The sequence below is a fragment of the Otolemur garnettii genome, unplaced genomic scaffold (genome assembly GCF_000181295.1).
Source record: "Otolemur garnettii isolate 467f Iridium unplaced genomic scaffold, OtoGar3 scaffold00010, whole genome shotgun sequence".
Taxonomy (NCBI): domain Eukaryota; kingdom Metazoa; phylum Chordata; class Mammalia; order Primates; family Galagidae; genus Otolemur; species Otolemur garnettii.
The window spans coordinates 1,958,584-1,972,998 of NW_003852405.1; the positions used below are offsets into that span (position 1 = coordinate 1,958,584).

The 14,415-nt window shown below is 48.4% G+C and overlaps 1 protein-coding gene across 1 annotated transcript; it reads left to right on the forward strand.

Annotated features, from left to right (window-relative positions):
* The first annotated feature begins 4,381 nt into the window (after positions 1-4,381).
* Positions 4,382-9,948, forward strand: AMIGO1 (adhesion molecule with Ig like domain 1). The gene is made up of 2 exons (XM_003784063.3): positions 4,382-4,716; positions 5,158-9,948. The coding sequence occupies exon 2, from the start codon at positions 5,245-5,247 to the stop codon at positions 6,727-6,729; it is 1,485 nt and encodes a 494-aa protein (XP_003784111.1). The 5' UTR covers positions 4,382-4,716; positions 5,158-5,244; the 3' UTR covers positions 6,730-9,948.
* Positions 9,949-14,415: the final 4,467 nt, after the last annotated feature.

A 14,415-nucleotide genomic window follows, 5' to 3' on the forward strand; every position in this document is an offset into this window, starting at 1 on the left:
CCCGCCACAATGCCCGGCTATTTTTTGGTTGTAGCCATCATTGGTGTTTGGTGGGCCTGGGCTGGATTTCAACCTACCAGCTCAGGTATATGTGGCTGGTGCCTTAGCCGCTTGAGCCACAGACGCTGAGCCCACACACACTTTTTTTAAGACAGAGTCTCATTGCTTGCCCAGGTTAGAGTGCCATGGTGTCAGCCTAGCTCACAGCAACCTCCAACTCCTGGTTTCAAGCAATCCTCCTGCCTCAGTCTCCTGCATAGCTGGGAATACAGGCAAGCTCCACCACATCTGGATAATTTTTTCTCTATTTTTAATAGAGACAGTGGGAGGGGGCTCACTCTTTCTCAAGCTGGTCTGGAACTCCTGAATTCAAGTGATCCTCCCACCTCAGCCTCCTAGAGTGTTAGGATTACAGGCCTGAGGCACCTGCTCAGCCAAAGGTAAAAGTAAAAGTATTTTTAAAAGTAAAAATACAGCTTCTTAATTGGGTGCATCCCCCTCCAGCATTCTCCACTCTAATTCTAATGGCCAATACTAGTTCGTAAGGAAGAAAAGAATATTTCTAGAATGAAGAAAGGCGATTCATTCAGTCTCATAGCAAGGTAGACATATCCAACCTCTTTTGCACAAGTACTGAGCTAACCAGCCTTCTAAATTGTATTTAGGAACACTAGGTTTATCCATTCCAGCAAGAGGAAATAAACATTCACTAAAAATAACCTGTTGCTATTTATTCTTCCCAGGTCCTCTTCTGTTGTAAATTAATAGATAGTTGTTCCGGTCTAAAAAGCAGCTGTGGGAGAGTTGTTATGAGTCAGTTCTCTATACCCGTGCCATCTAATGGGACTTTCTGTGATGATGTGTTGTTCAGTGGGGTAGCTAGCCACATGTGTCTATTGAGCATTTGAAATGTGGCTAGGGAAGTGATTTATAATGCTATTTAATTTTGATTAATTTCAATAGCCACATGTGGCTAATGGCTACCAAGTGGGGAAGTACAGCTCCAGACTCTTGCTACTCAAAGCGTGGTCTGTGGACTAGCAGGATCAGCATCACCTTGTTAGCCTGTCACAAATGCAGATTCCCAAGGCCTCCCACCGAGACCTACCGATTCAGGATCTCTGTGTTAACAAAATCCCCTAATGATTTGTACACCCATCAACATTTTAAAGAGGCATGGTTATTTCTGGATAAGCTTTGAAAAAGAGACTGAATGAAGACTATGTTTGTGGTTACCCCTCCAAATTGTAGGTACCCACTCGTGAAACCAGTATTCAGCATAAATGGCCGCCTTTTTCTGTACCTGTCCTTACCCTACCCCTTAAATGTAGCAGAAAGAGGAAAGGGAGAAGAGAGAGCCTGGAACATCGAAACCTAAAGAGAGTTAGTATAGGATATGGGATGCAGTGGGAAGAGTACCTGTGTATTTTGCAGGGATGTTTATACAAAATAAAATGATGTCATTTCCTTGATAACTATTGAATATGAATGATGAATATATGAGAGTTCGCTGTACTATTTACTCTACTTTTGTGTATGTTTCTCTACTAACACTGAAAATGTTTGAAAATTTTCAAAATAATAAAAGATGTGATTTCAGAGATGATATGGGTGACAGCCCACCTCCAAGATGGTCCCCAGTGATCCTCTCCTCCTAGTATTTGTGCCCTTGTGTAGCCCCTCCATATTGAATCAAGGCTTGTATATGTGATCAAAGTGGAGGTGACAGGTGTCACTTCAAAGAGCTAGGTCACTGTGACTCCTCTCTTTATCTCTCTTGGATCTCTTGCTCTGAGGGAAGTCAGCTACCATGCTGTGAGGATGATCAAGCCATCTTGTGGACCAGCACCAATATTTCCTGCCAATAGCCAGTCATGTGAATGATACACATAAGTAAACCTCTGTGGAAGTTGATCTACTGAGCCCAGTAAAGCCTTCTAATGACTATAGCTCATCTGACATATAACTTCGATTGTATAAGAAGCCTCCAAACCTGGCTCAGTGCCTGTGGCTCAAGCAGCTAAGGCGCCAGCCACATAGACCTGAGCTGGCGGGTTTGAATCCAGCTCGGGCCCGCCAAACAACAATGACAGCTACAACCAAAAAATAGCCGGCTGTTAGGGTAGATGCCTGTGGTCCCAGCTACTTGGGAGGCTGAGGCAAGAGAATCTCTCAAGCCCAGGAGTTGGAGGTTACTGTGAGCTGTGATGCCACCGCACTCTACCCAGGTTGACAGTGTGAGGCTCTGTCTTAAAAAAAAAAAAAGAAGCCTCTGAACCAGAACTGTCCACTACGTCACTGCCAAATCTCTGACCAACAGAAACTGTGAAAGACAGTAAGTGTATATTTTTGTAGTAAGCCACTAAGTTTGGGGAAATTTTGATATATAGCAGTAGATAACTGATGCAATATGATTTCAGGATTTCTCCCTGCCCTCCAAAAAGAACATCCTCTTCATGTTTGCACTGTTGCCTGATATGTGGATAAACAGGAAAATGAAGACCTTTTCACACCATGCATAAGGTTAACATGCTAAATAATACCTCTTGAGATAAAATAATATATTCACTTAAAGTCATGATAAAACATGTGACAGACATAAATTCTTTTTGAAACTCTTAGCCTGGTTGGGCATGGTGGCTTACACCTGTAATCTTAGCACTCTGGGACGCTGAGGTGGGAGGACCCCTCCAGCTCAGGAGTTTGAGACAAGCCTGAGCAAGAATGAGACCTTGTCTCTACCCAAAATTGAAAAACAAGCCGGTTTTGCCGCAGGCATCTGTAATCCCAGCTACTTGGGAGGTTGAGGCAAGAGGATACCTTAAGCTCAAGAGTTTGGGGTTGCTGTGAGCTGTGATGTCACAGCACTCTGAGCTCACAGTCACTGAGGTGACTGAGACTCTGTCTCAAAAACTAAATAAATAAAAATAAAATTTTTAAAATATCTTAGCAAGCTAATCTTTTTTTTTTTTTTGCAATTTTTGGCCTGGGCAGGTTTTGAACCCGCTACCTTCGGGATATTGGGCCAGCGCCCTACTACTTTGAGCCATAGGCACTGCCCAGCAAGCTAATCTATTGTGACATTAATTTCAGTATTAGTCTTGCTGTTGTAAGAGTCTAGAAAGAATAAAAAGGTAATTTCTCCCCTATATTCCATCTCTTTTAGAATAGCTAAAATCTTAAATTATAAGGTTCCTACATTCCCCTTTCCCCACCCTCCAGTCCCCCACAACATACTGGTTAACTGCTTCTTCTTGTTACAGGGACCACCCTAAAGACACCCCTTCACCCCCACCACTGGCCTTCATCTCGAAGATTAGGTAATAGAGAAACTATGCTAGAATTGCTCCACGAAGGGAGTAGGGGAAGCTGGTACTGGTTCAGGAAGAGGGCAAGTGGCCAGACCTAAGGAATTAATGATTTCCTCCAAGCTGAGAAAGGTTTTGGAGTTTTCAAGAATGGAAACTTGTCCCTGGCTCGCATGCAGTCCCTGTGTGTGTAACAGGTGGAGTGAGGAGAGGTGCCTGGGCTGTAGACCAGAGGGGAGCTCAGGCCTGGGCCTGGAGGCACCAAAGACACACCTACTTCTCCCACTCGTACACAACTGGCTCGCAGGCTAGAAGGCTGTGCCCTTGACTGATAACCTCAAGAGTCACAGACTTGTAGCATCCACCGCGGAAGGAGGGTTGGCGCCTGTGGCTCAGGTGGCTAAGGCGCCAGCCACGTACACCCAGGGTGGCGGGCTCGAATCCAACCTGGGCCCGCCAGACAACAATGACGGCTGCAGCCAAGAGATAGCCAGGCGTTGTGGAGGGCGCCTGTGGTCCCAGCTGCTCGGGAGGCTGAGGCAGGAGACTCGCTTGAGCCCAGGAGTTGGAGGTTGCTGTGAGCTGTGAAAAAAAAAAAAAAACTGGGAAGGAAAAAAACATTCCTCTTCCTCAAATTTTGGGACTTTACAGCTCCATAGAGAAGGGAGGGGGAAAACTCAAGTCGTGACTAATGAATTTCCCGCCAACACTGACAGGTGGGAGCTGAGCCAGATGCCTTTAATTTGTAAAATTAAAAGATATATGACGCTTCTTGCCCCAAAGTCAGTTGCTGCTAATTGATTTCAGTTAGACATACTTTTCCTGAGGGTGGGTTTGGGTGGAAGAAAGGGTACTGGGGTAGGGGGTTGTAATAAAGCAGCCTGAGAGGCCGGGGACCCTCTTCCTGACAGTTTCCATCACCAATTCGGGATTCCGGGCACATTCACAGAGAAAATGACCCAGCTCGGGGACAGCGGCTACAACCCCGCGCACGTCCGCCGGGAGGGCTCGGACACAAACACACGCACGTGCGCCCCGCCCCCGCCGCGCGCACGCGCCCCGAGGCTCCGGCAGCGGCGACGGGCGCGCGCGCGCGCGGTGCTCGCAGCCCCCACGCCGCTCCCTCCGTTCGGATCGCGGCGCCTCCGGCTCCCCGCACCGCTCCACACCGGGCCTGCAGACCCCGAGGCGGCGACTGTGGTCGGTGGACTCTGGCGGACGCAGCGACCGAGGCGGGGCGTGAACGAGCAGAGCGGAGCCCGGCAAGTCTCAGGGAGGCGATGTTGTCAGGCGCGGGCCCCTGCGTAAGGCGGGCGCTGTGACAGGCCGGCCGGTGAGACACCGCCAGGGGAGGCCGCGACGGAGCTCCGGGACCAGCCATGGGCTGAGACACGTCCTCGCCGAGCAGGTGCAGTGAACAGAGGTCCCGGGGGGTGGGGAGCCCTCCTCTATAGGCCCAGGGACCCTCAGCCCTATCAGGGTGCGTCCTACACAGCCTGGTGCCCTGTTGACCTTCCCTCAGCTCCTCCCCACAGGCCTTGTCTACCCCGCCTCCAAACCCGGCTTGTGCAATCCCTGTGACCCCCAACATTCCCTGACATCTTGTGCAAACCCCTATCCTATATCCCTGTGACCCCAGCCCTATGGGCCCTTGTGCTATCTCCTCGTCTGCCCCAGTATTTTGAGCCCACTCCCTGCACAGTGCCTGGGAACTACTCAGCATCTCTTTTCTTTCTCTTCTAGTGCAAAGGGGGAGGTGGGAGGGGGGTGGGAAGGGAGGAGAAGTGGGAGAGGTGGTCCTTCCCTGTAGAGTCCTCAGTGACCACAAACCCATCCTCTTTCTCTAAAGTGACCCTTCTGTACCCCACCAGAACATGCCCGGGTAACTTCCTCTCAGATCTTCCTTGTGGCCTTCCTCGCCCACTCTAGTGACACTATGCAACCCCAGCGTGACCTGCGAGGCCTCTGGCTCCTGCTGCTGTCTTTGTTCCTGCTCCTTTTTGAGGTGGCCAGAGCTGGCCGACCCCTGGTTAGCTGTCCTGCCGTCTGCTTGTGCGCCAGCAACATCCTTAGCTGCTCCAAGCAGCAGCTGCCCAACGTGCCCCATTCCTTGCCCAGTTACACAGCACTGCTGGACCTCAGCCACAACAATCTGAGCCGCCTGCGGGCTGAGTGGACCCCCACCCGCCTGACCCACCTGCACTCCCTGCTGCTGAGCCACAACCACCTGAACTTCATCTCCTCTGAGGCCTTTTCCCCAGTCCCCAACCTTCGCTACCTGGACCTCTCCTCCAACCAGCTGCGGACGCTGGATGAGTTCCTGTTCAGTGAACTGGAAGCACTGGAGGTGCTGCTGCTCTACAACAACCACATTGTGGCGGTGGACCGCTCCGCCTTTGACAATATGGCCCAGCTGCAGAAACTCTACCTGAGCCAGAACCAGATCTCTCGCTTCCCTCTGGAACTGGTCAAGGAAGGAGCCAAGCTACCCAAACTAACACTCCTGGATCTCTCCTCTAACAAGCTGAATAAGTTGCCCTTGCCTGACCTGCAGAAGCTGCCGGCCTGGATCAAGAACGGGCTGTACCTACACAACAACCCCCTGCACTGCGACTGTGAGCTCTACCAGCTCTTTTCACACTGGCAGTACCGGCAGCTGAGCTCCGTCATGGACTTTCAGGAGGACCTGTATTGCATTAACAGCTCCAAGAGGTTGTACAATGTCTTCAACCTGAGTTTCCTCAACTGCAGTGAGTATAAGGAGCGTGCCTGGGAAGCCCACCTGGGTGATACCTTCACCATCAAGTGTGACACCAAGCAGCAGGGGATGACCAAGATGTGGGTGACACCAAGCAATGAACGGGTGCTAGATCAGGGGACCAATAGCACAGCAACAGTGACCAAGGATGGCAGTCTTCATTTCCACCAGGTGCAGGTCGAGGACGGTGGTGTGTATACCTGCTATGCCACAGGGGACACTTTCAATGAGACACTGTCTGTGGAGTTGAAAGTGTACAATTCCACCTCTCACGGACACCATGACACCCTAAACACAGCCTATACCACCCTAGTGGGCTGTATTCTCAGTGTGGTCCTGGTCCTCATATACCTATACCTCACCCCTTGCCGCTGCTGGTGCCGGGGTGTAGAAAAGCCTTCCAGCCATCAAGGAGACAGCCTCAGCTCTTCCATGCTTAGTACCACACCCAACCATGATCCTATGGCTGGTGGGGACAAAGATGATGGTTTTGACCGGCGGGTGGCCTTCCTGGAACCTGCTGGACCTGGGCAGGGTCAAAATGGCAAGCTCAAACCAGGCAACACCTTGCCGGTGCCCGAGGCAACAGGCAAGGGCCAACGGAGGATGTCAGATCCAGAATCAGTCAGCTCGGTCTTCTCTGATACGCCCATTGTGGTGTGAGCAGGATGGGTTGGTGGGGAGATTCTGCCCCAGGAGAGGTAATGCACCCCTGAAGGATATGAGGGGATGGAAAGAGAGGGCTGGCTGGCCAAGGGAGTGGGTTCTTCCTGACCTCAAGGGAATTGGTCACAGAGGGCAAGACCCTAACTAGGGTGTGGCTGCCATAATCTTCAAATACGGATATGTTAATCCTCCGGCAAATGCTACACCCCCTACCCAAAGCCCTGGCAGTTCGCAATGTGGTTGAGGAAGAGAAGCATTCCTGAGCTGAATGGGAATGAGGAAGGAGTGAGGGGAAAAGCAGATCCCTTAAACTTTTTTGAGGTCATCCCTAGCTCCTTAAGAGAAAATTATTTGGAAAAAAATTTTTTTCTGTCTCTGCCCACCACATCTATGATGTTGTGTGTGTGTGGAGTATTTCCACAGAAGCCACATTGGGGGAAACTGTGGTATCTTCTTTGGTTAGGAAGTCATACTTCACATCTGGGGAAATTGGAAACCTTTGGAAAATGAGTCAGGAAAAGACTGAGACCTCAATCAATAAAATGCCCCAAAGCTACTGAGAGACTTCACTAAAGCCTTCCTCTTTCTCCAGAAGCCCTGGGTAGATAGATCTTTGCAGGAGCTGGCCTTTTGTCTGTTTGGTTATGGCAGCAATGTGGGATGTGCCTTGTCCTGGAACCAATGGCACAGAGGGGTATGGCATGAACTGATAGATGTGTGTCACAGCAGAAGTGCCAGCACAGAACTTGCAGATGGGGGCGGTGAACTCCAGATAGGCTAATTCCCTGGTTGGTGAAACCCTTGGTTAGCATTTGATTCTCAGTATCTGTGTGAAAGACCACGGTGGGGGCTGCTGAAGACAGAGCTTTTGTGGATGCCTGCCACACATGTGGCCCACTTTACACTAGGATGAAGGTAAATCTGCATCTATTATGTAGCATCCAGCTGGTCCTAACTGATTTTCTGCATAATACCTTCTCTTCATTCAGTCTCCCTATCAACCTCAGGTGGGATTCTGAGTTTTCCCTAATATGCTTCTCTGCAAAGGGAGGAGTCCAGGAAAGTCTGGCCTCAGCTGGGTTAGACTGGGCTTGGTTGGAGGTAGAGGGGACCTGGTATGTATCTCCTCTATGTTGACAAGGCTTCCTCACTCAGAGATCTCACTCCTGCTGCAAAGCCAAAGTATGGGATTTTGTCATCAGAGGGGTGGAATCAGGTGGTCTCTGCCCCAGAATGGCAATTTGGAGTGGCTTAGAGTTCTGTCCTCTCCATAACATTCTGGGCAATCTGTAGCAGAGACAATTGGTAGCACTAAACTTTCAGAAGGAAAGTTCTGCCACCCCATCCCTCTTAGAAGTCTGTGCAGTTGTGGTGGTCAGGCCAGAGGAGCTTAAGAATAAGCTCAATATTATGTTCCATCCAGGTTGCAGAATACTTCAGGTATGGAGATGATGGATCCCTTTAACTTTTCCCTTTGGTAATACTGGATGCCCTGGGAAGTGGTTGCTCTGAGCTTTGGCAGGGGATGAGCAGGGCAAAGGTGAACTTGCTTTCTGATATTGGTCTTTTTCAGTGTCTCTTCCCTCCCATATTTATTGTCCATTGGAAGTTCTCCAGATCCTCTAGTTTTCTGAACTGCTCTTTAGGTTCCAAGAGGTGTTACTTACCTGCAGGTGAGGGCTGCTTGCTAGGAGGGCCTGACTATTAAACATCCTGTGAAGATTGGGGAAGGTGACTGGAACTCAGTACTTCCCCTTGTCTGGTCCTGGGATCTCAAGACTGCTGTCCATCCTTTATTAGTAACCTAGTCTTGCTGAGAGAAAGGTGCAGCATTCCCCTCAAGTACTTGCATGCTCATAGGTATGCATGCTTATAGGTATGCATGCACATCAGCACCTTGACTTCCATCAGGACAGTGAATCGCTAGTTCCCACTAATGCCACTCTCAGAATGGTCTCCACCTATGTGCACAACTTCACACAATTTTCTTGCCCTGTAGGAGAGACAGTGACCATGCCAGGCTCCTCAAATACACAAACTCTTGTACTTTCATTTCTAACTTCCCTGATGCTTCACTCTTATCTTTGTGGCACTGAATCACTTTTCTGCAAAGGCTGGAGTTAGGAGAAACATGGGTTGAAGACCTTGGGATAAGGGGTGGTGAGGAGCTAGCTGGTCCTTTAGGCTCCTCAGAAACCTCCCTTAGATTAAAGACTATATATATGAGAAATTAAGATAGAACTAGGTCAATGAAGGACCCAGAAGGAAACTGGCAGGGTGCCAAGCAGCTGTGAGTTGTTCTTCCTATGTTAACTGCTCACGGGGGGGGGGGAAAGTTGTCTGGTTATATTCCAGAGACTTCTGAGGATTTTGTTACTGGAGCTACAGTAACCAGAACTCTCCTCAGACTCAACAGGAAACCTGGGAAAATTTCATCTCCATGCTAGTTTTCCCTCTTGGCACCATGTAGGGCTCTGAAAATCTTTAAAGTGAATGTCAAATGAAGCAGGCATTCTAGTGGAGCTCCCGAGGACTAGAAGGGCCATTTTCTTTGCAAGTTCTACCCAGTTTAGGGAAGCTTTGAATCTCCCTCCTTTATCCATTGGGTTGGCCCCTGGTCTGAGACACCTAGTATATGTGCCTGGCTGCCTCACCAAGAGATTCAACGGATTAGCTTTTTCCTTGATAGAGGAAATTCTATCAAGTTAGCTTCACTTGATAGAACCCAGAGGTAGCCTTTTAAGTGAAGGATTGAGTATTCAGCATATGTAAGCTCAATAGAACCCTGTGTAGAGAACTACGAGGTATGGTTATAAGAAAAGGGTGGGAGATCACCTCATCCCCACACTCCACCCTGCACCATAAACCAGACATGTCTCCTAGGAAGCAGGTGTTCCTGGAGACAGAGTGTGATAGGGCTCTATAATCTATGTAATTATTTGTGATTTTTTTTTTGGCCTGTATTTAGGGGGCCCCCAGGAAGGGGCCAGGAGAGGGTACACCCCAGCTGGGGAAGAGCAAAGCTGACTAATTGCAGTTTTCTGTGTTATTACCTCTGTACTTCCTTGTAGCCCTGCTGGCAAAGCAAGCTGGCCTCCCATGTCCAGGACCCTGTTCCTCCCACTTGTGTATACCCAGGCTGGCAAACCTTGGAGCCTCTGGGCTCTGAAAACTAGACAATGATCATTAAACCTGGCTTGAGTCTCTGTTCTGGCACAATCTGGTTTATTTACCTTTTCAGCCTGTGGGTGGGGTTCTCTGTTCTTCAGAAGGATGTGGCCTATCTAGGGAGAGAATCTTTAAATAAGGACATGGAAATCCACATCAAGTCATTAAGATAGACCAGGGATCAGCAAACCTTTTCTGTAATGAGCCAGATAATAAATATTTTAGGATTCACAGGCCAGATAGCCTCTGTTACCACTTGGTTGTGCCACTAGAACAGCAGTACAGCACAGACAGTATATAAGTGAACGACTGTGGGTCTGTTCCATTAAGACTCTACGGATATTGAAATGTGAATTTCATATTGTTTTAACCACTTGAAAGTATATAAACTACTTTAGCTCACAGACCACATAAAACTAGGCAGTGTGCTAGTTGAACCAACAGACCATAGTTTGCTGACCCCTTAGATACAGAGTCTCAAAAGAAATGTCACTAAGGCTTTAGAGTTCAGAAATTGCATGACTTGGGGCTAAGACATGTAGATAATGAAGGCTTCCTAGATCCCTGGGAAGAAGAGTTGCCTCCCTGTAGAGTAAGTATTATTAGGATTCTGGATCAAGCCCACTAACCTTAATATGGGAAAATGCTTGGACTGGGTTTTAAAAAATGGTGGGGAGCAGCTTATGTTCACAACATTTTTATTATTACCAATTTATTTGCATGTTGTAAATGGCAGCCATCTTAAACTAAAAGTATGTTCATCTTAGGCTAAAAAGTTAATGTTCAGTGACAGTTTAATGTGTCCTAGGCATTGCATGGAATGGAAAAATGAAATCCTCACTTTTTGGGTACAAACTCAGCTTACCAGAAATTGGACTGGAGTCCGCACTCTGACCATGCTAATTCTCTGGCTCCTCTCTTGATAATTCTAGAAAGGGAGTACCAAGGGGAAGGAGAAATGACAGAAGGAAAAAAGAAATTAAAAGAATCAGTATTTGAATAGACCCCTAGTTTTTACATTTCATAAAATCCCCACCGAAGGGCAGCCCTCCTGTAACTAGGAAGTTGTCTCTCACTTCAGGAGGAACAGCCAAGGTGAGGAATGGAGACAACTACCAGCCAGGCACATCAGATAAATCAACTTTTGGCAGTCAATGAAATTTTAGCTGCTGATGCCAGAGCACTCCTGCAATCTGCAGAAGCAGTTTTTACTTTGGCTAATAGTTTGGTCAACAGGATGAAGCTGGTAAAGAGAACAGATCTGGGGAAGATTACTTGGAGTTCTTTCTCCCTTCTATTTTGGACCTTGTCTCCGAGCCTGAGAAGTTTTGATACTCTTCTCTCCACCATCCCAAAGAAGTCCATGGCTGCATCTCTTCAGTCACCCCTACAAGTCACAGAAGTTCCCTAGACTCTTGCCAAGACATGAAATTTTGTCTGTCATGTCTTACAGCACTTTCCCTAGCTCCTCTTAGGTACCTCTAGGGATAGGGGCTGATATGACAGTGCCTTTTAGAACAGATGAGCATTCAGTGTATCAGCTAGCCTGGCTTCTCTTCCCTTTCTGCATTTGCAGTTCTTGCACCACTTGCACCTTGTCTCCCAAGAAACCAGTGGTGAAGCTTCACTTTCTCAGCTCACATGGCAGAAAAATGTCAGGTCCCTGCAGTAGGACGGTTGGCTTTTGTGGTCTAGCCACAGTGAGCCCATGCTGGATGCTTCCTCTCCAGGGGCATGAGAGAGGAAGGCTAGAACAGCTGCTAATCAAAGCCCCTTCATCAGGCTTATACAGTGGCCGGTGGAAAATACAAAATGGACACTTAGACCTGCCCCGAGGCCTTCAAACTAGTCAGCCTGGTTACTCTCTGTGAATCATGGGGGTGTGTGGAACCATCACTTAAGAGAACCAACCTGCAGTGAGCCTGGACACAGAGCCCTATGGTGGGACTTCTGAGTGCCCTTCTGTGCTGGCATACATAAAGCAAGAGTCACTGTCCCCAACGAAACACAAAAGATGTGCACAAATGCACATGCAGGTTGGAGTTGGACAGTACTTTGTGCTGCCTTACCCTCACCCACTGCTCCCTCACCTGGTTATAGTTTGCTTTTGGTATGGACCCTGGCAGAACCAGGTATCCTTAGAAAGCACCATTAACTGGGACTCTGCTTTAATGATAGGTGCGAGGGGGGCATTCATGCAGACTCAGTGAGACAGTTGACTCCTCAGATACCACAGAGTAGCCTGAAGTTATTCCTTAATCTGCTTCCAACAAGATTAAAACTCATCTGAGAAACTGACAGCAAGAGGATTAAAAATAGGACTGGAGTAAGGCGCGGGCCCCATATGCTGGAGGTGACGGGTTCAAACCCAGCCCCGGCCAAAAACTGTAAAAATGGGACTGTTACTCTCTGAGCACACTAGTGACTAGCCAAGCCTTCTGGGTTGGGGGAAGGTCATCTTACTGGAGGTTTTGTATCCACATTAAGCCCAGTGTGGGAAACTGTCTCCTTCAAACTGCCCTCCATGGCAGTTTTGGGGCACCATCCTCCTGCCTTTCAGCTATGGCTACAATGCCTGGGCAGTGTTTCATTCATGTATCCTTGGACAGAAAAAAACAATTAAGATAAAAAGCAGATATTCAAGCTACTGCACTGCTGTTGTTCCTGCTTCTCTGCATCCACTCCAGGCAGACTGCTGGCTGCTTTCAGACAAATGGAATGGAAAGTATCCTTCCCCCAATTTAAAATTTAAACAGAATTGCTTTCATGGTGTGCGTGCATGGTGTGTGTGTGTCTGTGGTGTGTTTTAATTCCGATAAAGCACTTTGAGGATCCTACTCTAAGAGTCTGAAACAAGGAAAGGGAAACCAAGCTTTGCACCCCTGGAAGCCAGGGTCACAGCGCTGCATCTCCAGTGCCCCAGGCAGGTTCCTTCAGCTCATGGCTACAAGCAAAACCAGAGGGCCAGGGTGGCTGTGCTGTTTGTTACTGTTGCTTGCTCTTGTCTTCCTGGTTTGTCTGCCCCATTTTTCCTTGGTATGGGGAGATTTAAATAGACTTGTGACCAGCAGCTCCAGAAACTTTAGAACGGACCTAGGGGACAAGTGTTACTCCCACATCTGCAGTCAGCCCCATGACTTGAAATCACCAGGTAGGCACCACTTAAGGCAAACTTCTGTAGTCATAGCCTTGGTGGCATTTCTGGGAGAAGTGGATAAACTCTGACCTTGCATCTAGAGAGAAGAACTGTGTCCATGTTCTCTTACGATGGCCAGCACAACTGAGACTCAGGTCCTCTTGGGATCATTATCCGTAACTGTTTACTGCCTCCTTAAGAATCATAAAGCCCAGAGCCAGGCTCAGTGAAAGATAAGAACATAACACCACCTGTTTGCATTTGTTTAATGCTTTGAAATTTTCTCTGCCTATTTAACATTCACTCGTCTAACCCTCACAACATCCCTGTGAGGTAGGTCAAGCAGCAAGCGGTTTGCCCACTACCACGCCAACATTAGGAACAGAGCAGACCCATATTGCAGGTTTCCCAGTTCCCAAACCAATGCACCATTCATTTTATGATACACTAGGTTTTTATGCCAGCCAGACACAGGAGCATCAAGCATTAAACCAGATGCCTCATGGCACTCTAGACTTGCAAGGGGCACCAGAAATGCTGAGGCTGAGACATCAGTACCAGGGTTGCCCACCTGGTTGAGGCGAAGACAGGTAAATGGAAGGGCAGGAGTACTAGAGGTTCACAGTCAGTAACTGCCACTGCCACCACCAGTCCTAGCCACGCATACACTGTGTTCCCTACATATCTTGATCTCTGATGCAAAGGTCTTATTAGTTTACTGAGAGGACTGTCAATGCCTATTCCCAGGCGGGAGAAGGCTTAAGGCATGGCCATGCACCAGAATTCCTAAATTCCCTCCACTCCCACAGTGCCTCCCCATTCTAGTATACTCCACAGCTTAGGAAGAGGGGGACGGTGAGGGCTGGCTGACTCAGCCGGCAAGTGCTTAGAGATCTGGAGCTGAAAGGCCCCACCACCATTCAGCTAATGATTATTATTAACTCTGAACAGGCCTTGGCACAGCAGCCAGCTGGCTCAGGGAGGATGCCTGGATCTCCCACAGTGCAGTTTTAAAAACAAGACCCATAGCAGCCAGGCACGGGGATAGAAGGGTGAGGGCAATGACAAAGGACAGACCAGTGTCATTGAGCAGAGAAAAGGGTAGTCTGCCCTGTGAAAGGTGGGGGGAAGAGGAGGCACAGGCTGGCAAGTGACAGCAGCCTACCTTTGATGCAGTTGAAGAGCCAAAAAGGTGAGTCTGAAAGACATGCCTAGACACAGCTCCTGCCATTTGACACCATCCCCAGCCACACTGGGACACATAGCTAAAGGTGGTTACAGGAAAGATCAGGGCTTGGGAAGAGTATCCAAACCCAGAAAGGTAATCTCATTACAAGATTTGGACACAAAAACCACCTATATTTCTTTTTTTTTTTTTT